Here is a 23,505-nt window from a genome sequence, read left to right as displayed (position 1 = left end):
TCCGGATGATAAGATGCTCCGGACAAAGTAAGACGGCACCCCAAGGTTGCAAAAGTCTGATCGCTCACACACAGCTACCTTATCACCCCCCCGCCCCACCACCACCATCATTTTATCTTTAAAAAATAAAGGGGGGGGGGGTGCATGTGGGGGGTGAAGAAACGTCTTTGAATGCGGAGAATGCGGTTTTCACAATGATTAACTCTGCGATGCTGGTGTGTGTGTGCTTCTTCCACAGGTAGTGTTCGTGCTGACGTGGCCACTCCGTCTCCTCCGCCACGCCGCCACCCGCGCGCCTCTCCCCCCCCCTCCCCGAAAACGACTGAAACGCGCTGCGCTTTAAGATACGGCTGTAATAAGCGAAAGTGCTGAAGCCAAGTCAATATAACCCCGTCGTTAAAACGCAGTCATTAATGTAAACGGAGACGATCGTTGTTCGCTAACACACACGGCCGTCGGAGTTTGGTGGAATTACGCGACGGACGTTTGGCGGAGAGATAAGCGCGCGGCGGCCGCGTTGGCCAACGCCACGCGCAACAAGATCCCTCGGCCGCACCATGCTGCTTCAGCTGCTTCAGCTGCAGCAGCTGCAGCAGCTGCTCAGGCCCTGCTGCTGCAACCATCTCACATCAGCTCCGACAGAGCCACCTACGCAACGTTGTACTTTTGCGTTTCAATTCTTCCTCCACGTGGCTATTTCCACGCCCCCCCCCACCCCGAGGAAGAGCCACGAGTTTCTGCGTACACTTTGGGAGAACCAAGCATTTCTACGCGAAGATTGGTGCTCGTGCGTGTGTTCGACGGCAGAGAAACGTTGCCGATTTTTTTTTGTTTTCCCTCTTTCCTGGGTCGTGCGATTTCTGCCGCAAACGCTGCGGTGAGTCGAGGAGCAGCGCGGCGCGTAGACGTTCGGGCGACGTTCAGGCGACGTTCGGGCGACGTTCCCACGCGATTACGTCGGCAAACGGCATTCGCCCTCCGAAGGAGGATGCGGTGCACACATTCGCCTTTAGGTACCGGCGACTTTATTTATTTACACTTAAAAAATAAATCATTCGCTCCGTTGTAGAACTGATTATATTTAAAAAAATATATATAGAATTTTTAGTTTAAAAAAATAAGCGGAAGTGCAGTTTGAAATGTTGCGTGCTCTGTTCGAAGAAAAAAAATGTGTTTTAAACAGTGCACCGTAAACCTGTAGAGCCATTCTTATTTTAGAATATTCACTTGAATTCACGAATCGCGCGCTAAGCATATTTTTATATCGGCTTAACGAAAACTTTTTTAGTCGTAAGCGAAATGATAACTTTAACACCACCAATTAAAATTTGCACACTGTAATACTATATACTCAAAAGTAGTCTGAATAAAATACACACTATAACGTCAGTTAAACCAGTGGCACTTCACATCAGTGTAAACACGTCATAGGCTTTCGCAACTCATGTTACATAATTTTTTTTAGGTCAGATGGCTTAAGTAAAATGTGTGTCTTACACCCTCCTCCACCTGACACAGACAATTAAGTTGTCACGTGAACAACCGTGCGACGTTACAACTGCTTCAGCAGCACAATGATCAGTGGTGTTGGGACAGCAATCTAACAACATTGAACAATTTTCACATTTCTAATGGAAACTTTAGCAGGTAGAGGCCACTGTGCTACGAGGTCTGTTTCAGGGGCAAGTTGGGTCACACACGATATCATCAGTCATCACACGTGGGAATTCATTGTCGTAATCAAAGTAAACTGAATACATACATGTTTCTGAATGTGGAGGGCAAAACCGGAGGACCCAGACAAAAACCCACGTGACCACAGCCAGAGAACATTCCAAATATACAACCGTCTTGCATAGCAGGCGAGGGAGATAACATATGCGTGGATTGCGAACGACACAGCTGGTGCTGCTGAACCACAAATAAATTTGCAGATTGATCGGCACGTGACCACTTTATGAATTGGCTATGTCGGGTGGTGGAGGGTGTACGCCACACACTTTACTTACCGCGGCCATCCGACCTAGACACCGATTATGAAATTTCCATCGGGGTTTATTTTCAGTGGCGCTCTGCGTGCCCCGAGTGGCCGGCTCGACGATGCACGCGCTCATTTCACGGTGCTCACTGGGTTCACGGTGGCGCAACAACGCTGCCAATCTTACGGGGAGTCGGGGGGGGGGGCAGACCTGGGATGAGAGGTGGGGGGGGGGCTTGTCGCCTCCCAACCCCCCTGCGAGACCTCGCCCTGGCCATGCCATGTGTACCGTGACAGACGGCCCAACTGTGCAACTGTAATAGTGGCACCGCTGGGCATAAAAGCAAACTAAAAAAACCGAAATAATTCCTCCACTGGGTCCCCACCCCCCTCCCCCTAATGGGGCCCGGGCACCGGCAGTGCACCGTTGCACGTGTGCCGTGCACAGCAGAGCGAGGGCAGGAAACGTGTTCACGCGGGATGACCTCGCCGCGTCAGTTGGGGCGGCGAGGACGTTCCAATCTTGACGTTCCGATGGGGCTGCAAGTCCCCCCCCCACCCACCCCGGTTCTTAAGTAGTTGTGGACTCCTCCGTGGGGGGGTGGGGGGGCGAGCGCAGACCGCGACGCGGGGGGGGGGGGGTGCTTACCGAACAAAAGGACGGCAGAGCGAACCGGAGGAGGCGCCACACTTGAATGGCGCAGCGTGCGCGCCCGAGCCGTGGTTGGTTGGCGTGGAACCGTCTCGGGATATCGCCGCTTGTTAAACACCGGTGACAAACAGAACAAATGGATTTCAAAATGACAGGTATTAGATTGTTTTTTTTTTCCATTTAACTTGTTGGAAAAACTGCGTATAAGAATAAAGAATTTAACAGTGCTTACACATTGTACATTGGCATTATATTTCTCTGCAGGTGAAATCAAATGGGTAAAAGGTGCGCCCCCTTGCAATTGCTTGCTCTCAAAGCCACTGCTGGCGGAAGTGGGCGATGGAATCAAACCGGTGACCTCCGTTTTGCAAGTCCAGTGGACTGACCATTTCATGACACTGCTGCGGTAGCTCCCACCCACACTATGTAGACCGTACTTGTGCCACGCTACACCACCAGTGTCACACGAGCAACAGCAGTGTCCCGCGCTACACCGCCAGCGTCGCAATAGCAACGCCAGCGTCCCATGGAACACACCGACAGCGTCGTGCGTCGCGTTCCACGGCGAAACTGCGGCGGTGGTGGTGGTGTGCCACGCGCAAAAAGGAAACACCAAGTGCGCAAACCTGAAGAGCAGCTCAACGTTTTTAATATTAGGATATGGAGGAGGAAAATAAAAAGTATACCCATCACTGCAACAGCCAGCATCCCACGCACGTGAAGGGAACAACAATGTGCAGGAACGCAGTTAACATAGTGGACTAAAAAGTACTGCCGAGTACTCAGAAGAGCAGGGATGAGATGGGGAACATCCAGTTTAAATGCTTTCAAGATTTGGAAATTCTGCGCTGCTGCAAAAAGTCGACCTTTCAAGAAATATTACAGGAGGGGGCGGGGGGGGGGTGTACACATTTCTACAGCGAACCATATCTTGAGTGCATGAAATAAATAAAAAAAATACAGACACCCACAATAACTCAGCATATTAGGAATGATTACAGTTCTCTTAATTAATTCCAATCAATTACCTTCTCAATTCATTACAATACAATTTCATATATTACGTATAATCCTCAGTCAAACCCATTTAATAATTATTAGAATAATAAAAAAAATACGCTATGAAATAATGACGATAAATGAACACTAAGTACAAAACAAATAAAGGAGAGTGATGTAACAGGGATTTGGAGCTCCGATTGGGGGGTTGTAGTCGTGTCCTACGCGCTTTGCACTCCCATCCCCCGAGACTACCTCCAGGACACGCGTTTCACTCCACAACTGGCACCATCTGCACCCCGCCCCCCCCCCCCAGGCGCGTAATCTTTTTCACGTCCGAGGTGGCAACCACGATCCGCCCCTAAACGTGGAACGTCGTCGGGAGCAGAGTCGGGGGGCCAGCGTTGGGCCAATCACACGACGACGTTGGCATGGTTTTACCGGGACTACCACCCCCATCTCTCCCCAGCATTTTACCAACAACTCATCCTGTTCCTTAATATTGTAATGGTTATTTTCAAACCAAACTGAAATAGTTACGCACGCAATGGGCGAGCATTGCACTGCGAGGGCCACTCGTCAGCTACACGGGAGGGGACATCGTTAAACAAAAAACAGCCACCAAATCCATTCTAATAGTTTGGCAAAAAAAATAGAAAAAAAATTACTAAATTCTGTATTTTTTTTATTTTATTGGCAGGCAGTAAGGTAATTATATTTCATCCAACAACAGGCTGCCTGGTTGAAGAAAAAAACACAATGACAAAGGCCTTGGGCTAAATACAACAATTTACACGGCAATACACACAACAAAAATACACTTACAAAATGAAGATAAAAACACCAACCGCTCCAACCCCTGAAGGATATCGACACTTCCGATTTAGAAAGAAATAAAATACATACAAGCGAAAATACAGGCAGAAAAAGACTAAAAGCTTATCCCTGATCTTCCTTGTGTTTTTCTTCGAAAGAAAATGAGTTCAAGTCACAAAACAAGAAAGGCAGGCAACCCCTTGACCGTAACAAACTTGAAGTTCATGCCTACACATGATCCTTGTCCTGTTTCAAACTCTGAAGCTGTATCAAGTTTACGAGGGATGGTTCGAGTTCTGCTCCGAATCTTCACGATTATAGCCAATGAACGGCTGCATGACAGGCCTCGGGCCACACACCCACAGGCCTCGGGCCACACACCCACAGGCCTCGGGCCACACACCCACAGGCCTCGGGCCACACACCCACAGGCCTCGCCAGATACCCACACAGGCACAGCCAGAGACCGACAAAAGCAGACCCAATAAGAGGCAAAGCTGACCAGACACAAACCACACCAGGCCTCATCTGAGACCCAAAGAGATCTCGCACACCAGAACCAGGAGACCTCACCACGCCCACAGATCTCACTAGGCAGCACCAGACCTCACCAGAGGACCAGGGGGGGGGGGCCCTAACCAGAGCCACAAACGATGGACGCCGACGACAACCTGACCTCAAGTGTTCCTGGGCAACTGCTGTATTCCAACAATCACATGCCGATCTCTCCTGAAAAAGCACAGCCACACCTCGCGCTATAGACTTGAGAGTTGAGGTATTTCATTCGCCGCTCGCAGTCTCTCCCTGCACGTCGTTTTAGCACACTGCGATCGGCTCCACGAGTCGAAATCTGTTATACAAAAAAAAGTGTTTGCTTTTATGTTATTCTTTAATAACTGCAGGAAGTTAGCACCATGTTTGTCAGGACACTCAAAAGTTATCTGAAAATGACTTCAACTTTTTTCAATTAGGAATTTTTTTGAAGTATTTTTTGTACAGTTTTTTTTCCCGTGTTAAAAGCAAAATGTCAGGAGGGCCAGAGCCGATTTTGCGAGAGCCTTTTTTTTTGCCCAATGAAAAGTTGCATAAACGCTTGAACCTCACCGAGGCTCTCCTTTCCTGTTTCACCTGCAGATTCTCGAGATAGCGGGGAGGGGGGGGAGTTCCTGCCTCAAGGAAACCAGCAACTATTCATCGCGATGGATAAATGCTTCAGTTTTAAAAAAGAGGGACCCCTTCCAAAAGATTCACAGAGTTGCTTAACTCACCACCCCTCGTCGTTTCCGACGATAGCATGATGCACATTTTTCGTAAATGTCTATTTTTACCACGTATTTAGAATTAAACATTCGTTCATTCTCGATAACGAATACAGTATGTGTGTTCAACTCAGGTGTGGAGAGAGCCAGAGAGTAAGTTGAACAATTACATCTTTCTATACAGTAGTCTGCAGATCCTGCAGTGGGGGGAAGAGAGGGAGGGAGGTTGCTTTTGAGCGGCAACGGAAGTAGCGCCCGACACAGATGACGAGACGTGCCAAATCGCACTCCCGCAAAAAAAAATTTCGCTTAGCGTTTTCAAGTTGTTACTTAAAATCAAGTGGAGAAAGTGCTTTCTTTAACAGAAAATTGTAAATTTACAATGGTAACCGGTTAAAGAATAATCGTCATTCTTATTATTATAAAGACAACTTGTCTAACAAATGCATCACTACCCTGTAAAAAAAAATCGTAAAAAAACACAAACGACACACGACAGAAGGCAGGAGCTCAATCGGCACTGCCTCTTACCCCCCCCGGCGGGGAAGGAAAGGGGGCTTGGGGGGGGGCACCCCCCCACGCTGACCACCAGTGCCGCCACTCTCACGCACCCCGCCCCCCCCCACCAACTGAACGTAAATTAAAATCGCTTTGTAATGAACGCAGTTCTTCTAGACAGTGTCGCGTAACTCCTCAAGTCAAAGTCCCTGTGATGTTGAGCACCAATAGCATCCAGCAAACTCGAGAAATCTTAGAAAATCCCAATACACGCTTTGCTTGTAACGCACACATGCACGCACAACACCCTAAATTAGCAACGTGTACGTGCCTGTTTTGCTTCAAAATCGTAAAATCCCTCGACAAAACATAGTTACAAAAAAAATCACAATACCATTATTACACGCAATTTTACATGTGTAAAAAAAACTCCACCTCACCGACGACAAAAAAGGAGTCTTCTAGGCTAAAGGTAAAACACGCACGCAAACCGCACACCCAATAAAAATGCACCGGATTGATGTAAACCAACTTCAAAAGTGACCGATCAGCACCAGTTTTGTCGCGTCACACTTTGCGATGACCGTTGACCGGTAGACGTCAATCGCCGTCGCCTACAGTAAATAAAAAAAATCATGAAAACAGACGCTTGGCAATCTCGGCCGATGATGATGATGCCGACGGTGACGACGGAGAGGTGAAGTAACACCCGCGGTTGACAGAGGTGGGGGGGGGGTAAGCGGGAGCCTGAACCTCGGAGGCACGAGGCAGCACCAGGGGCATGGGGGGGTTGGCAGCAATCGATGGGAGCGCACGGCCCCCCCCACCGCCTTCCCCCCCCCCCCCCAACACGGCTACACCCAACGCCTCGCTTGCATAGAACCACGAAAACGCGGCATTCCCGACTCCGCACGAGCACCGGCAAACGTAGCACCCCGTCCACGCCGTAACCCTCGGCCCCGTTAAGCACCGCTGCGTGGAACCGGGTTTAAAATGTCAACTCCGATGTGTGTTTTTAAGACATTTCACGTTTAAAGCAGGCCTTAATATTGGTTGCAGTTGTAGAATTTGTTCCGTTTCGTTCACTGGCAACAGCGTAACTTTGCGATTCAAAACGGGCGGTCGAAATAGATCGTCTGCTTACAGGAGAGGGGGAGATACTTTGCTAGAAGCCAAATCTTGTACCTGGCAGGCATGACCAGGAAGAGCCCCACTCTCTCTTTCTCTCATCACCCAGCAACCAGCTCCTAAATCCATCCACCAGCAGCGACGCCACCGCTCGCAACGGCAGCTTTGTAGGCGCAGCCACCACCACCATCACCAACAACACCCGTGGCCTCATTCGCATTCCCCACAGCATCTGTCTGCGTTTAATTGCTGGTGTATGTTTAAAAGGTATTGTTGTTTTGTAATTGGGACCGTACAGTAGTAAGTTTGCAATTATACACGTTTCCCAGTGAGTTTTTGGTGGAGGTTGTTAATCAGCTGGTGCGATTATTTCACGCCGGGTTTGTAATCTGCCGCGACGGAATCGTTGCATATCTTTCAGGAAGCCTGCGTGAGGGACGCTAAATGACCCAGATGGAGTCGCGAGACTTGAGGCTGCGGATGGCTCTTCCCAGGCCGCCTTCGCCTGCAAGGATTTCACTATTTTTCTCCCGTAATTCCGAAACATTTCCTCCACCCCACTCCACCCCTGCATTGTGGCGAAAGCCCAAAGTGAGAAGGCGTCTCCTCGATGTAAAAGAAACCGAATGTAAAAAATACATTAAAAAAACGCACAAAGCACCCGTGACGCGGTGACACCATCCCTCAGAAATAAAACACATTTTAAGTTTTTTTTACATTTTAAACAAATTTTGTTTTGTTTTGCACGACGCGTGCCAATGAGTTTCGTTGTTAGCTGCCGTTCCGAAGTCGATGTCGACTCCAGGCTAAAGCTGCCATTTTACGTTTTGCAAGAGATTCAGTTTTACAACCAGTAATTCAATACTTGTACAGCAAACCTGTGAGAAACTTGAGAGAATGTTTTTTTGTGTGTGTTTGTGCACGTGTGTATTTTTGTTTATCCTCTTAGATAAAAAAAAACGGCGACGAATCTGACGAGCCGGCGCGGACATCGGTGAAACTCGAGCGGACGCGTGCCGCCAGGGGGTGCCCCCCGCGGTGCCCCCCACACACCGCTCACACGAAGTGAGAGTAGTTCCCGGAGAGGTGCGTGCAGGGCTTGGAGTGCGCCGTCGTGACGGAGCAGGTGGCGTGCGAGAGCGCGCGCAGCGTGGGGATCCCCTCCTTGATCGCGTACGAGATCGGCGGCAAGTCCAGGAAGTCCATTACGTTTTCCTTCACCTCGGCCACCTTGGCCCTCTTCGCCGCCGCCGCCGACGACAACGAGGATGGGGAGGGCGCCCGGCTGACGGGGGTCTCGGCGGACGGTGCCGCCGGCACGTCGCCGGCGCCGCCGCCGCCCTCGGCCGCCAGGTGGTTGGCCGACTCCAGCTCGGCCATCTCCGCCGCTTCGCGTTTGGCTTTTTTGTCGGCCATCTTGGCCTCCCATAGTGCAAGGCCGTGCCGCGGCACATTGAGGCTCTTGTGCTGGTAAAAGACCAGGGAGATGCGTGTCGGGTGGCGGCGGTTCGGCTTCCTGAGCGGCGTTGTGGCGTGCAGCTCGCGTTTGGCGCACTCGATGAGCACCGAGCCGTGCGCGGGAGCGATGGCCACGCCGCCAATTTCCCGATCCAAAAAATTATGCTCGCTGTCCGACCACACCTCCTCCTGGTCGTCCTGGTGAGCGGCGCCCATCTGGGAGGCGGCACCCTGCGCTGCGTGCGCGCCGTCGCCCATTTTCTGGTGGCAGCCCTCGGCGACGCCCAATCCCTTGATGACCCCGTTGACCCTCTTCGTCGGTGCGGCCTCGTCCCTGCCGACCTTGAGCGGCGAGGACGCCACGTGGGGGGGCGGCGGCGGCGGCGGCAGCTCCGTCGTCGCGCCCTGCGGCTGCTGCAGGTGGTAGCCGCCGCCGGGCGCGTGGTGCGGGTGGTGCGAGTGGTGGGAATGCGGAGACGACGCCAGCTGCCCAGCCCACGGGGACACCGACGGGTGGTACGCCGCGGCTGCCGCGGCCGCCAGGTAGGCCTGCGCCCTCTCGTCGCCCAGGTCGTAGCCGCCCATCGCCGCCCTGGTCGGATCCTCGGCGTAGTGGGGCGAGACGGCGAACGGGGCGGCGCCGTAGAAAGCGGCGCCCTGGTACCCGTGGTAGCCCGGGGACGGCGCGGACGCTGCCGCGGGATAGGGGTAGTGCTGGTGCATGAGCGTGTGGATGGGCGGCAGGGTGGGCCGCGCCCCCATGAGCTGCGCTTGGTGGTGGGCGTGGTGGTACGAGGGGTGGTACGGAGGCAGGGCCGGGTCCGGCTGCGGCGACGGGTAGAGCCCCGCGTGCGGGTAGGGCGGTGTGGCCGGCGTGCCTTGGTAGTGCGGAGAGGCCAGCGCCGAGTGCGGGCTGGGCACCGGCGTGTGCGCGCCATAGCGCAGCGCGGCGTACTGCCCCAAGGGGTCCACCGCCGCGTGGTACAGGGGAGGCGTCACCGCCGCCAGCTGCTGAGGACCGTTGCCTGAATCGGACACCGCGGAGAAACAAATCGCCCTCAGCACTCAAGACTCACGGCCGCCAAACGGAGCCTCGGCGTGGTGATGAATCGACCCACCTAGTTTAGACCGCTTCGTCTCATCCACACCATCTTAAAACACTACACTGCAGGTCCCCCCCCACCAACACACTCATCGATTCCTCCACACATGCCGAGGAGACGTCTACATTACGGTTTCATCTCATCCACAAAGTATCCAAAATACCACATTTTACACAGGGTCACATCACTATCTCTTCCTGATTTTCTCGCGAATGCCCAACTTTGGACATTCCCTCCCCTCGTTTCTGTTCCCACATTCGCAGAACATCCAATTCAAGAAAAGTTTGAACTCCGGATCGACTCCGCATACAGCACACGTCAACTCGTTGGGGAATGAGGTGTGGGCAGATTATGTGAAAAGGAGATATGCGAACATCCGTAGATGACAGCTTACGCCGCGCGCAAATTGGTTACCTGACAATTACAAAAGCGCAAACTGCTTTCCACGCGGAGAAACGCAATCCTGCGGGCACTGGGTGTGGGCGGTCAATCGGTCAGGGCGGCGACGGTCGGGGATACGCGACGTTGCACCGTGTTTGTAAAGGGGAGAGGGTGTTGCAAACCAGAGAGGGCGGCCAACTGCAGCTGCTGCTGGATCTGGGAGTGGTGCTGCGGCGACGTGAAGGACTGCGCGTCGGCCATGCCGCCGCCATGCTTGGAGCCTCTTCCCGGCGTGGCCTGCGACCTTTCCGCCCTCGCGTCTCCCCCCGCCGCACCGGGAAGGCCGTGCGGCTGGACCGGCGATGCCGTCGTCGCCGTCGTCGCCGCCGCGGCCGCCGCTGCTGCGGCCGCCGCAGCTGCGGCCGCCGCTTGCTGCTTCTCTGCGGCGGCTCGCTTCGCCTCCGCTTTCTTTCTGCGACCGGACTTGACGGGCTCGGCGAGCATGCGGACCTCGCGCGGGAACGATCTCAGCACCTGCAATGGCGAGGCAGATGCGCACGCGCCAGGTATGTTACCCGTATGTTACCAGTGTGTGACCGTTGTTACCCGTTTGCTACCGTTGTTACCTGTTACTACCACCTGTGCACATCACTACGACCTGTGCACGTTACTACCACCTGTACACGTCACTACCACCTGTGCATGTTACTACCACCTGTGCATGTTACTACCACCTGTACACGTTACTACCACCTGTGCACGTCACTACCACCTGTGCATGTTACTACCACCTGTGCATGTTACTACCACCTGTACACGTTATTACCACCTGTACACGTCACTACCACCTGTGCACGTTACTACCACCTGTGCACGTTACTACCACCTGTGCACGTTACTACCACCTGTACACGTTACTACCACCTGTACACGTTACTACCACCTGTACACGTTACTACCACCTGTACACGTTACTACCACCTGTACACGTTACTACCACCTGTGCACGTTACTACCACCTGTACACGTTACTACCACCTGTACACGTCACTACCACCTGTGCACGTCACTACCACCTGTACACGTTACTACCACCTGTACACGTTACTACCACCTGTACACGTTACTACCACCTGTACACGTCACTACCACCTGTACACGTTATTACCACCTGTACACGTTATTACCACCTGTACACGTTACTACCACCTGTACACGTTACTACCACCTGTGCACGTCACTACCACCTGTGCACGTCACTACCACCTGTGCACGTTACCGCTATGTCACCGTCTTTACCTGTATGGCTCCAGTGCGAATGCGCTCGTCCAGGCTGTGGGGATCGCCGTGCTCGTCCAGCTCCGCCAGCTTGTAGAGCGGCAGCACGTGCAGCTGCTCGTCCTCCGGCACCACGCCGATCACCCGGTTGTCCTCCTTGGTCAGCGTGCAGACCTGTTGGCGTCGCGGGCACCGCAGGGCGTATGTGGCGATGTGCGTGGCGTTGTGTGTGGCGTGTGTGTATTACAAATAAAGACGCTAAAGCGCGCCCGTCCGGTTGACGGAGGACAAAAGGAACGCGCGCAAGCCAGCGGCACTTGACCCAAATATTGGAAATTTTAGAAATTCAATCAAGTTACACAACTGGAAAAAAACACACACCAGCGTCACCCGCCCCACCCTCCCATGAAACTACCACAATTCTACGATTGTCTGTGAAACGGCACTTTTGGGATAGTAGCCTTGCGCTGTAAGAATCGTGCAAATACAAATAGCAAGGTGGTCAGGATTGCTTTTACGGGGGGGGGGGGGGGGGGGTAGGGAGGATTGGGGGCGGTGGGGGTGACGCCGCCGGGAGTGGCAAGCGTACCACGGTGCTGCCGTTGGGCATGTTGTGCTGGTCGCGGTGAGCGTGGGCGCAGAAGTCGACGCAGGCCGTGACGCCCGAGAAGGGCCGCCCATCCTGCAAGCCGAGGCGGCAGTCGGGGGCGGATACCTCGTGCTCCACCTAACCAGCAGAGGGCGGCAGTGGTGTGTCGGCGTCGCGCCATGCCTTGCCGTATAAACGAAAGCTCCGATTGACCGATAGCGGTTAAAGGAGGGGGGGGGCGTGCAAAAAATCAGTGGGGGGGGGTGGACGGGGGGAGCCCCGACGTGGTCGACGTTAAACAAACGTTGAACAAATGTTGAAGGCTCAAGGGGAGGAGTAACGGTCACATCTGCTCTTGTCTATCGTGCACTCCGCCACAACTCTCACGCCCCGTGTACACGAGTAACGGCTGCGAAGTCCGTCGCCTGATCACTCTCTCGTTTTTGCACCAACATTTTTGACCCGACCAGGAAGATTTAGCGTTAGCGGGGCTGAGCCGTCGGCAGGGGGAAGGTCTCGGCCCCCTCCAGGGCCACCAACCCCCCACCCCCTTCCTCCACTGCTGCGGAGATATTTTTTTCAAACAATGGTTTTGTACAAAATCATTTGATCGGACTTCCTCCACGCTTGCTCATCCAGGTGTCGCTGCCTCCTTGAGGTCACTCAAAGTAATTTCCAACTTCATGAGCATCGAAGTGGTGCTCATCTTCTGTTTACAGCCCTGAACCATTGGTGTAGATAGGGGACGAGTCTACCCATAGGCCAACCACTGTTTGACTTTCCCAAAACGTGGTACTCGTTTTATCACCTTTAGGAGGACAATGGGCTGAGTCAACCCCCCAACCTGGATTTGAACTCGCGACCTTCCGATGTGTGAATTCACACGTTTCCCGTGTGCGTGTGTGCGCGTGACAAGGCTGCATTGGCTGGGTCATGTAGCCCGTATGCCCAGTCACCACATGCCCAAGCAGCTTCTGTTTGGCCGCATAGAGGGGGCTAAACAGGCACGACTGGAACCAGCGGTCCTCAAGATCGGCCTCTATGGAGGAGGCTCGTGAAGGACGCTACTGGGTAGTTAGAGGCAGTCGCCCTCCAGTAATAATGGACGGCAGAGGAACGACGCTCACAACAATGAGTGGAGCGCTGGGTGGCTAAAATATAGCACAGTAGGGGGTACAGCTGGTGCATCGGCCGGTTATTTCAGTCAGCCAACCCATGGCACCTGGGTCTGTCCCGAGACCTCCTGTCAGCGAGCCTTCGACACTTCACGTGGCCTCAAAGTGCACCTGGCCTGTGAGAGGCACCGTGGTGACGTCACCGTCACTTAGTGGCGAATGGCGGGTATTGGTGTGCGTGTGGGTGGCATGTGCAATACCTGGTTAGTGTAAGCGTCTGGGGCCAGCTGCTTGTACACCGGCCCCACACGGGTTGCCAGCTCCTGCAGGTAAGACTCCAGCTTCTCCTCCTATCGCCACAAAACACAGACCCCGGTGACCCACCCACGCCGACGCAGCTCGGCCTTCTTTTGCGAATGACAACAAGGGACCCTTTCAACGTCCGCTGTGCAAGCAGACGGTGCTTACATTTACGGTTTATGCACCCCGCAGCGTTAGAATCGGGGCAGCCGCTGGATTCAAACCGCGAACCGCCGCGACAAGCGGCGAACGCGCCACGGGCTGGGTCACATCACCGCGCCTGCGACCGGACGCAGGGCCAACAAAAAAAAACGCAGAGCGCCACAGCCCCCAGGGGGACGACGGGTGCTGGCACACGCACCTCCTTGGAACTGTCATCTCCGTTAAGCTTGAACTTGCGCGGGTACTTGCTGCGCGCAAACTTGCAGCCATTGTAGTACATGCTCCAGGAGCAGCCGAACGAGAAGGAGGCTCCGCAAGTCTCGGTGTCCAGGCCCTGGCAGGCGCAGGTTCGGCTACGGGCGGGGCCACGCGGAGGGGCAGACGCGACGAGTCCACACGAACCCACGCGCACGCACACACACACACGTGGGCACACGCGCACAACGAGCAACGAGACTCAAGTCAGTTTGTGGTGCCCAGCAGCGTCAGTTTGGTCAAACGTTTGTTTATTTAATCACCGTCGTAGTACGATTCGTAAATAGATTTTTGGGTTAGGCCACATCATAATCTGGTCACATTTATGTTGCAAGACCCTCCACCATCTGATGCAGCCGAGCAAATCGAAAAAGCAACTAATAGATGGTTATCGAATTGCTCTTAGGTCAACGCTCTTTGCAAATGAGACTTCTACACCTCCTGGTCCCTCTCTCTCTTCGAGTTCTCACCTGGGGTAAAACAAAATTATTAAAACTTGGGGAACTTTTAAGCAACGCGCGTTGCGTGACGATCGGTCTCACTCTTCGTTGAGGCTGCACCGCCGGCAGGTGGGCACGCCGTAGTTGTTGAGCGTCGAGGTGAGCTCGTTGTAGAGGAGGTCGGCGAGCCCCCGGTTCACGCCCTCCCACGCCATGATGGCCATGACGATGACGGCGTTCTCGCACCGGTGCCCGGCGCGCTCGCGCACGATGCACAGCAGCTTCTCCTCCTCGCTGGCACGCCGCAGGACCTGCCAGGCCCCCCCCCCCGCGCCACAGCCACCGCTCACTTACACAGGCCCCTTGCAGTGCACCGACGCTTGCTAATATACATACCTGCCACACTAGGCGCAGGACTTGGCAGGCCAGCGGTGTGATGGCACTCACGAATATAGACACATTGGTTGACATGTCGGATGATCCAAAACGGTTTTGTTTTGGATTGATTTTGAAATACAACGCGATACGAAGTGATGTCACTTTAATGATGTCATGTCCATGTTTCCCCCCGTTAATAGTGCTATCTATGCGATGACGCTTTGGCTTAAATTGTTAAGCTTTACAAAACATTTGCACTGGTATTATTGTTTTACGGATGACATTCTCTTTGGTTCTTTCGGTAAAGTCACATAGTAGGTATAAAATAAAATACATTTATTTGAATTAATTTATTTTATACCTACGTGACTTCACCGAATAAAATAAATTAAATCAAATAAATTTATTTTATTTTATACCTACTACGTGACTTTACCGAAAGAACCAAAGAGTATGGATCCCTGCAGTCAGGAAAACTTCAAATCTAGATTTTACTGATGACACTTCATGCAAACAATATATATGTTTTCAATTACTAAAGATTATCATCTAAGTTCGACAAAATACACTTAAAACTTAAGCAACACATCGCATGTCTCTCACTCTTCGATTGGCAAATAAATTCAATTGCCAAATCAAACCCTTAAAAAAATGCACCCTAGGGGGCGCAGTGGGGCAACCCTGAAGACGTTTTCACTAGCAATGAAAAAGCTCTGGGACTCTGCGTGCGCAATTCCGCGCAAGAAACTGCCGGAAGAGGTTTGTGTGTGCGAATACGCACGGCATACAGGAGGTCGTGGGTTGAATCCCAACCACGACGCTTGTAAATTTGGAGTTTGCATGTTCTCCCCGTGGTCGAGTGGATTTTTCTCTGGGTCCTGCGGTTGTTCTCTCCACATTTAGAAACATCCGATCAGTGTATTTGGATGCTTTGAATTTCCAGGTGATAAGCCACTTCGTTGAGCTATCATTTGTGGGCAGGTCGCTTCTGAAAAAGGAGCTTTATAGCTCAGTGGGCATTTATCTGGTAAAATGAAAATAATACATAGTTTATAAATAGTTTTATAGTTCACTCACCCACTTGGCGATGGGGCAGCCCTGGGAGCTTTTGCCTTCCTTCCCAGTGTACACCACCTTCTCTATCCGCACGGCTTTGCCCTTCTCACCGAACCTGCAGTGAGAACCGGCCATGTTCCCCAAACAGAAGTGCATTAGACGGTACCTGGCCACCGATGTGTTTCAAAATGGCAACTCAATCAATCCACCTCTATATTTTACACCGTTATTTGGAAATCCTGCTGCTGTCGCGACAGCCGTGGTGTACAAAAGCACAATTAACAAAAAAAATAACAACCTCACATTCACCTATATATAGCACCACGGTCTTGAAAAGGAAAATATATAGTGGGCGCAGTTGTAACACTGAGCCTCATAGCAACAAGGATCTGGGATTGATCCCCGACGCGGGCACCGTCTCTGCGTGCAGTTGGTACGTTCTTCTGCCCGTTCTGCGTGGGATTCCTCCGTGCTCTCCGGGTTCCTCCCATAGCTAAAAATAATCCCATGCAATGTAACTGGTGTGGGGCCAAAACATCCCAAATTCCACGGGACCATCGAGTGAGGCCCCCCGCACGGCTCTGACGCGCCGGTGGAAAAAAAAGGGGGGTAATTGGTGGGCCCGTACAAACACCGCGTGAGGCTTTGTGCCACTGACCTAGTCTCCATGAGGTGGCGTACGGCTGCCACCGTTGGGCCGGCTCCCAGGTGCGTGTAGTAGGGCCCTTCGTCCTTCTCGACGATTTGATCTGAAACATCGCGCATCGTCACACCGCGCTCAGATATTCGCCACACAGATTTCAACCATATACAACACCCCTCACCCACCCTCCTTTTTCTTAAACCATGCTCAATGCGTACTCCTTGAAATTAAATGTTTAAATACTCATTAGGTGTCTGAAAACACCTTAATATATAGGGGATGGCAGTGCTTGGGCAATTGTTACCTTCCCGTTTATCTGTGGCTCCACAACATTATAAGATGGAATTTGCATGAACGACGACGTTATGTATATAAAACAATCAAACCCAGCCATGCTTCCAGTCCCATACATATTTCCACACCCATATTTGCCGGGAGTATTTATGACCTTTGACCGACACACTAGAAAGGCAGCTTCAACCCTCCCATCATTTCACCATCACTGACACCCCCCACTACACCCCAGCCCCTCCACTACCCCCACCCCCTGCCCCGGGCCGACCACCCACATGTTCTTGACCCAATGTATACATGTACGGGGGACCGAGTTAACACCAGGCAGTGAAGCACAGGATCAAACTCGTAATGGGAGTATGTGTCAAAAAAGTTGAGATAATTTAACGACAGTTCCGTCAGCGGCACCAGACGGATGGGTTTGGTTGTACCGCCCGCAGACGGGAGTTCGCTGATCATGGTGTCCGCGAAGGATCGTACGGGGAAATTAATTCCATGAACTGGCCAGGTGGCTCAGCCGCAGAGCGAGCGGCTCGCAATCTGAAGGTCGCAGGTTCAAATCCTGGTTGGGGGTTGACTCATTCCATCACCTCTCCAGGGGGTCGATAAAATAAGAAGCCACTTTGTGGAGAATTCAACAGTGGTTGGCCCTCTGGAGAGACTCAACCAGAGCACAGAAGTGTGGAATTTCCACCACTGGCTCTGGGCTGTTAATGGGCGATATGAGCACCAATGCCTACATGCTCATTTCGCCTACCAACGCGGGATGGGGCGAACACAGTCCGGTGTGGGATGGCGTTCCTCACGTCCGGAGTCGGAGCGCATCAGCAACTGTCGTACGGACAACTGCCCAGATCGCAAAGAGCACAACGGGGCCTGAAATGGAGCCCTTGTGGAACACCACGCGCACTGCATACGCGAGCTCGATTAAAATTCTGAATTCTTCACAAGACCCAACGGGATACATAAGAAACATGCAATGGCATCCATTTATGGGCCTTCCCTAGATGCTCCAATAACTGGAAAGGCAAGGCAATGATGTCAAAGGCTGCAGAAACTACCTAAAATGGACAGTGTGGTAATTGTCTCTCGTAGGCCATGAGTCCAGACCAGATATTTTATCTGTCGGTAATACCTGAGGTGGCATAAAGTGATTGATGTGGCCAAAGTGAATTATGTGAACGCCACAATTAACATTATCCATCTTATGTGGTACTTAATCTCTACTCTGGCACGTGACCTACTTGTCCATATTCACAAGTATAACACTGTTCATGTTAACCAGAGCGGCCTGCGGAAGGTGGTGGTGTGGCTATAACCAGAGTGAAGTGTTTTAGATTTTAGCTTTGAAGATAAGCCAGCAGCCACACTTTGGACGTAAATGACAGATGACAAATCAGGCCATAGTCATTAACACAGCTTGATGCCAGAGGTGGCTTCTTGAATAATGGATATCCTCCGGCTGATTTAAAAGCACCTGCGAAAGCCAACGGCACCGTGGAAGGTTTGCTGATTGGCACCAGTTTAATTGGTGACAGGTCATTTAACACGGGTGGCAGGAAGGAAATTAGCTACGAATCAGCAGGGCTTGTAAACTTTTCAGGCCTTTTTTTGTTACTTTTCAGGAAGGTTGAGCAATTTCTGTGTCTGCGTGCTCCTGTGTCTGTTCAATCCCTACTGGATCTGTGCTGTCTCTGCTGTGAATGTCTGCTGTGTTCATGTCTTGTTTTGTCGATAGAGGGCACTGTGTGGAAATAACTGCCTTAAGAGCCACAGCTTCACCTTTACGCTAAGGAGATGGGTGTGTGCCCCGTGCCCACCTTCATCAGTGCTTGCTGACAGCACTTGCCCTAACAGTCCGTGAAAGTTATACTGGGGATCTTTGTCTTTGTGCCCCGAAACACACAATTCATCGTTAACCCCCCACCTCTGGAACTGCTTGGCTCCGGGCCAGATTCAGATTTCTTGAGGACAGAATGCCATGGGGTTTGGTCATGGCTCGGCTCGGATATGCCAATGGAAAAGAGGTATACGGCGGTCCAGCTATTATCTGCCATCGTCATTACACTCCACGATTTATGAATGCACGTGGTAGCTAAAAGGGACACTAATGGTTTCAGCCTGTGAACACATAGGTGTGTGTGCGGGGGTATGTGCGTTTGTGGGGAGAGGTGGTGCAGTGGTTAGCACGCAGCGCTACGAACCCGGCGACCCGAGTTGGATTCCTGCTCACGGCCAACACCCCGATTATCTGAATCGGTCCTGCACCTTCTCTAGGTCGACTCGGCCTCAAATCAGAACGTGGCGCTGTGTGTAAACATCGCCATTGGGGAGACAAAGGTGGCCGGGCGTAGTTGCTGGCCACTCAACCCCTCGTGTGCTGTGCCGGCCTTAATTAGGTGCTCGATAACAGCACTTGCCCCAGCAGTCTATTAATCCATTACGGGGTATCTTTGCCTTTGTGCGTTTGTGCACGTGTGCGAGCGTGCGTGCCTGTATGCGTGCGCACACGCGGCACGCGTGCGAACACGTTGTGCATACGCGCGCACGCACACAGAGAGAGGCTGGGCCTTGTCAAGCACCCAACTCTCCGTGGCGCGGCGCCCCGGGTGGGCGGCGTCGACCGAGTGACACACTTGGAGCCGTTCGCTCGCAGCGGCGGCAGCGCCAGAGAGAGACGCCGCGCGTCAGCAACGGACGACCGCCTACACTATACAGGCCCCAACTGCTCACACGGGTCCGGCACCCCACCCCCCCTGCCCTACCCTTGCAGGATCCTCCTGTGCCACCGTGGCCTTACGGGCCCCCTCGCCAGAGTCTACACTATCGTGGCCCTGTACGCCAAACCATTTTTTTTCATTTTACCAAGTAAAGGCCCCCACTGAGCTATGCATATCTTTTTCATAAGCGAACCTGGACCCAAACGAAGTGGCTTATTGAGTGAAAATGTACAGCAGCAGCCAAATACTCTGAAAGTATGTTTCCAAATGTTTAGGGAAAAGAAGCGGAAGACCTTGAGACGCCGACTCCTCCTGTGGACGGTGAGACTGACGCGGAAAGAGACGCTGCTGCTCGCAAGGTGCCCGCCGCCGTGTGAGCGCACGCTTTACTCCGTTTCTCCCACGGCGTCCCGTACTCACCCACGCAGCTGCACGGAGGAAAGTCCACCTGGCCCTTCTTGGTGGGCGTGTCCAGGATATTTTTGGTCGGCGTGTCCAGGTACTTGAGCGGGGATTCCAGGAAGCTGCTGAGGATGGATGGCGGCTGCTTGGCCGGAGTCGAGTTTCCCGACAGCGTGGCCCCCTTGTCCTCCTCCCCGTCCATCCCCACGGACGCGGCCAGGGTGGACAGCACCGTGATGGGCCCCGTGCTCTCCACCTTCACCTGGAGGCTCTGCCTCTGCAGGTAGGCCGCCAGGTGGGCTTTCACGGTCGAGGATGACGGCACGGACGACGACGGCGGCAGCGAAGATGACGACGGGGACGAAAAGGAAGCGCGCGTCGAACTGTGCGTCCCCAAATCGTTGCTCGCTCGGTGGCACATTTCGGCTGGCGTGGGTTCGGTTTTCAAACGCATGTTGTGCGGCATTGGCGTCTGGTTAGCCGGGAGATCGGCGGATGCGCGAACAGAGCCTGGGCGAGACGACTGTGGGTGGGAGACGTCCATCCGTTGCTGCTGCTGGTGCTGCTGCCGCTGCGACAAATGGTCCGACGACTCGGGGTCCTCGGCGATCTTTATCTCGAGCTGCCGGATGATCTCCTTCAGGTCGTCGTTGTTCGGTTCGTGCATGGAGGACTGCTGCTCTTTTCGGCTCGACATCGGCGAACCACTGCGAATAACTCTGTGCCCCAAGTCGTGGCCACTCGCACCTCGACTGGAGAAGCAAATCACTCCGTTGTCCGGCTGGGATGTTTTCATGGACGAGCCTCGTTTATCCTGCTGCTCTCCCGGCCCAGATGTTTGCTGAAAACCAATGCTGTTGCTGCGAGACAGGCCGCTTTTGTAACTTGAACTATGTTGCCCCTTGAGTGCTGCCTTGTCCCTGTGTCCCTGCGCGGGGTGCTCCTTCGACTGCATCTGTTGCAGACGATGCTGCTCGCTCCCGAGCACTTTCTGGAACAGCCCTTCCTCCCCGCCCTGCATGTGCTGCTGCAGAAGCCTCTCCAGCGCCTTCTGTTCCACCTCCGAGTGTTTGTACGGCTGCATCTGCTGCGGCATTGGCTGTTGGAAATGCATCTGCTTCTTGCTGCCATAGTATTGCCTGGCGGCCTGTGTGTCGGAAGCGTGCGCAAGCAGGGACAGGCTGCCCCGGGGATCCTGCGAACCTTCGCAGTGCTGCCCGTGCTGCCCGTAGCGCTCGCTCGCCGCCTGCGCCGCCGCCGAGTTCTTCGCGTCGCGCTCACCGTGCTGCGGGCGGGCGTGCATCACGTGCTGTCCCCCCTGAGGCTGCAGATGCGACTGCAGGATGCCGTGCTCCTCCGCTGGGTCGCTCGAGTTGCGTCGGGTTGTAATAGCACCTTGGAGAGTCCCTGATCGTTCGGCGTCGAGTCCCATAAACGTACGATGGCTTTTACCTTTGTCGGCGTCGAAGCACACGGACGCCACGTGATTCATAATGACGGAGCGGGCGCTGCTCTGGTTGCTGGTGGTCGCTTGCTCCGAGCACCTTTGTTTCGAGGCATCGCCTCGCAGCACCTCTTCGGACAGCTCTGAGAAGGGGCGGCCGCTCTGCTCCGAGTCTCCCTCCGCTCCCATCGACAGCGGCTGCCCGTGATAGGAAGCGACCGCCGGCTGGTGCAGGTCATTACGGGGCACGGGGGCGTCGTCTTCTTTGGCAACAGCGGCGGCTCCGTCGGAGGCCTGGCTGTGGGCACTCTGCTGCCACTTGCACTGCTGTGATTGGGCATCCTGAAGCAACTGCTGCTGCTGCAGAAGCAGTTGATTGTGTTGATGATGCGAATACTGCTGTGCCAGCTCATGGCTCTGCAAGAACTGCTGATGCTGCTCATGTCTCGTCTGCTGATTCTGCTGCGCCTGCTGCTGGTGCTGTGAAAGCTGCTGCTCTTGAGCAAGATGTTGGCTGTGAAGTTGCGAGTGCAGCTCTTGCTGATGGTTCATCAAGCTGTGATTCGGTTGCACCAGGAGGGGTGCGATGTGCGCATCGTTTAGAATTTTCTGTTGTAGGAGCGACTGCCCCTGCGGCGGCTGCCCGTGCATGGGCGCCAGCGCTTGGGACTGCTGCTGCTGGTGATTTTGCGCAGCCGCACCGTGCTGCGCCGATTTCTGCGAGTACTGTGCAGAAGCCTGGGCCTGCAGATGCTGCTTGTGCTTTTCCGCCGCTGCCGCCTCTTGATTCTGCTGCAGAGGCCCGGGCCACAACTCCGCCAACGTCTGCCTGGACGTGCCAACGCCGTTGCTCGCTTGCGAAGGAGACGCCGCTGCCGCTGCCGCCGCCTTCGCCGCCTTCGCCGCCTTGCCCGCTCGGCCCTTGCCTGCCGACTGCTTGGTCGCGGCGCCGGCCAACTGGGCTCCCGTGCCGTTGGACAACTCGGCGAGCGCCTTCACCGCCGTCGCCTGCTCGGGGCTCATCTGCTGCTGCAGGGCAAAGTCGAGGAAGCTCTGAAAGAAACCGGAGAGGTGAGCGTTTGGCCCTTTTTTGTTTTTGCTGCCGGCGAGCGCCAAGGCGGGAGAGCTGCACCTCTCCGCCGACACGCTGCCGCCAGACGCCGCCGCGGAGTTTCCGACGCCGCCGTTGCCGAGCGAAGCCTGGGCTGAGGGGCCCGGCGCGGCTCCGCTCGGCTCTGGAGTGGAGCAGCTGCCGCCAGCCTCGGGAGACCGCTCGCAGTCGTTCCCGCTCTCGGCGGCCGTCGTTAAATCGGGGCAGTCCGGGCCTTTGCAGTCGCAGTTTTCGGGCTTCCTCTCCGAGCACGCGGTGGCTTTGCAGTATCCCTGCTGGGCCGAGGCTGCTTCCGACAGGAAGAGCAGGGGGTTCGTGACGATGGGGCTGGGCGCCCGCTTGGCACTCTCATCCGGGCTGGGCGGGTACTCGCCCGTTCCGCCGTTCACCGCGGCGGCCTCGCCGCCTTCCGCCGCCAACGCGAGGCTGTCGGCCAACCTCAGCAGGTCCAGCTCCACGTCCTCCAACCGTGGCTTTTTGCTCGGCGGTATCGCCTGCGGGCACGAACCGTTTATGTGCCGCTTCACGCCATGGCAATTCTGTTCCGGCTCTGCGGGCTGCCCGTTCTCCACCACCACCTCCTTGCCCTGAGTGGAATCGTCCTGAGAGGAATCGTCCTGAGAGTTGTTCTCGTGCGGCAGGCCGTTGGGAGGCGGGGGCGCCGTCGGGGATGGCGAGCGAGAAGGGGCGGCGAGCGACGGCTCCTGGCCGGGTTTTGCGGCGGCGGTGGCGGCTGGCGGCGTGGAATCTTCAGCGTCACGGGCGCCATCGCTGGACTGCCCAGCGGGGTCCGGAGGTCGTGACTTCCTCGAGCCATTGACGGCCTTGCTCCTTGCAGCTGCCTACAAAAACACACCACAGACACGCACACACACACGTTGTAGATGTGCGGCCAAGCCAGAAAACACTGACAAATTATTGAAATATTAAAACGTTCCTAATTCGGCGACCCGAGTTGACTCTTGGTTGCGACTAATACCGTCGGTGGGCGATGTGTAAACCAAGTGCTGGGGGGCTCCACCTTCACCAACCCCCACGAACCAGTG

The 23,505-nt window shown here is 54.3% G+C and overlaps 2 protein-coding genes across 7 annotated transcripts in view; one reads left to right on the top strand and one right to left on the bottom strand.

The window, feature by feature from the left end:
* Window positions 1–2,861, top strand: part of LOC116950890 (electrogenic sodium bicarbonate cotransporter 1-like) — a 65,628-nt gene extending 62,767 nt beyond the window's left edge. For both annotated transcript variants that reach the window (XM_032969036.2, XM_032969035.2), the window contains exon 24: window positions 239–2,861. The gene's annotated coding sequence lies outside the window, so the exon portion shown is untranslated. The remainder of the gene's footprint in view (window positions 1–238) is intronic.
* Window positions 2,862–3,257: 396 nt separating this feature from the next.
* The window catches only part of LOC116950889 (uncharacterized), a 58,625-nt gene continuing 38,377 nt past the window's right edge, over window positions 3,258–23,505 (bottom strand). For all 5 annotated transcript variants that reach the window (XM_032969031.2, XM_032969032.2, XM_076073253.1 and 2 more), the window contains 10 exons: window positions 19,923–23,301; window positions 16,504–16,594; window positions 15,867–15,960; window positions 14,514–14,722; window positions 13,916–14,069; window positions 13,515–13,604; window positions 12,140–12,277; window positions 11,572–11,724; window positions 10,455–10,806; window positions 3,258–9,813 (listed from right to left, as the gene is read on the bottom strand). In XM_032969031.2, coding sequence (XP_032824922.2) covers window positions 8,387–9,813; window positions 10,455–10,806; window positions 11,572–11,724; window positions 12,140–12,277; window positions 13,515–13,604; window positions 13,916–14,069; window positions 14,514–14,722; window positions 15,867–15,960; window positions 16,504–16,594; window positions 19,923–23,301 — 6,087 coding nt within the window. In that variant the 3' untranslated portion in view covers window positions 3,258–8,386. The remainder of the gene's footprint in view (window positions 9,814–10,454; window positions 10,807–11,571; window positions 11,725–12,139; window positions 12,278–13,514; window positions 13,605–13,915; window positions 14,070–14,513; window positions 14,723–15,866; window positions 15,961–16,503; window positions 16,595–19,922; window positions 23,302–23,505) is intronic.

This window comes from Petromyzon marinus, chromosome 41 (assembly GCF_048934315.1).
Source record: "Petromyzon marinus isolate PM22_M1 ecotype Great Lakes invasive population chromosome 41, UKy_Petmar_22M1.pri1.0, whole genome shotgun sequence".
Taxonomy (NCBI): Eukaryota; Metazoa; Chordata; class Hyperoartia; order Petromyzontiformes; family Petromyzontidae; genus Petromyzon; species Petromyzon marinus.
The sequence above is the reverse complement of the archived record's forward strand: the minus strand, read 5'-3'. Positions and strand labels throughout refer to the sequence as shown.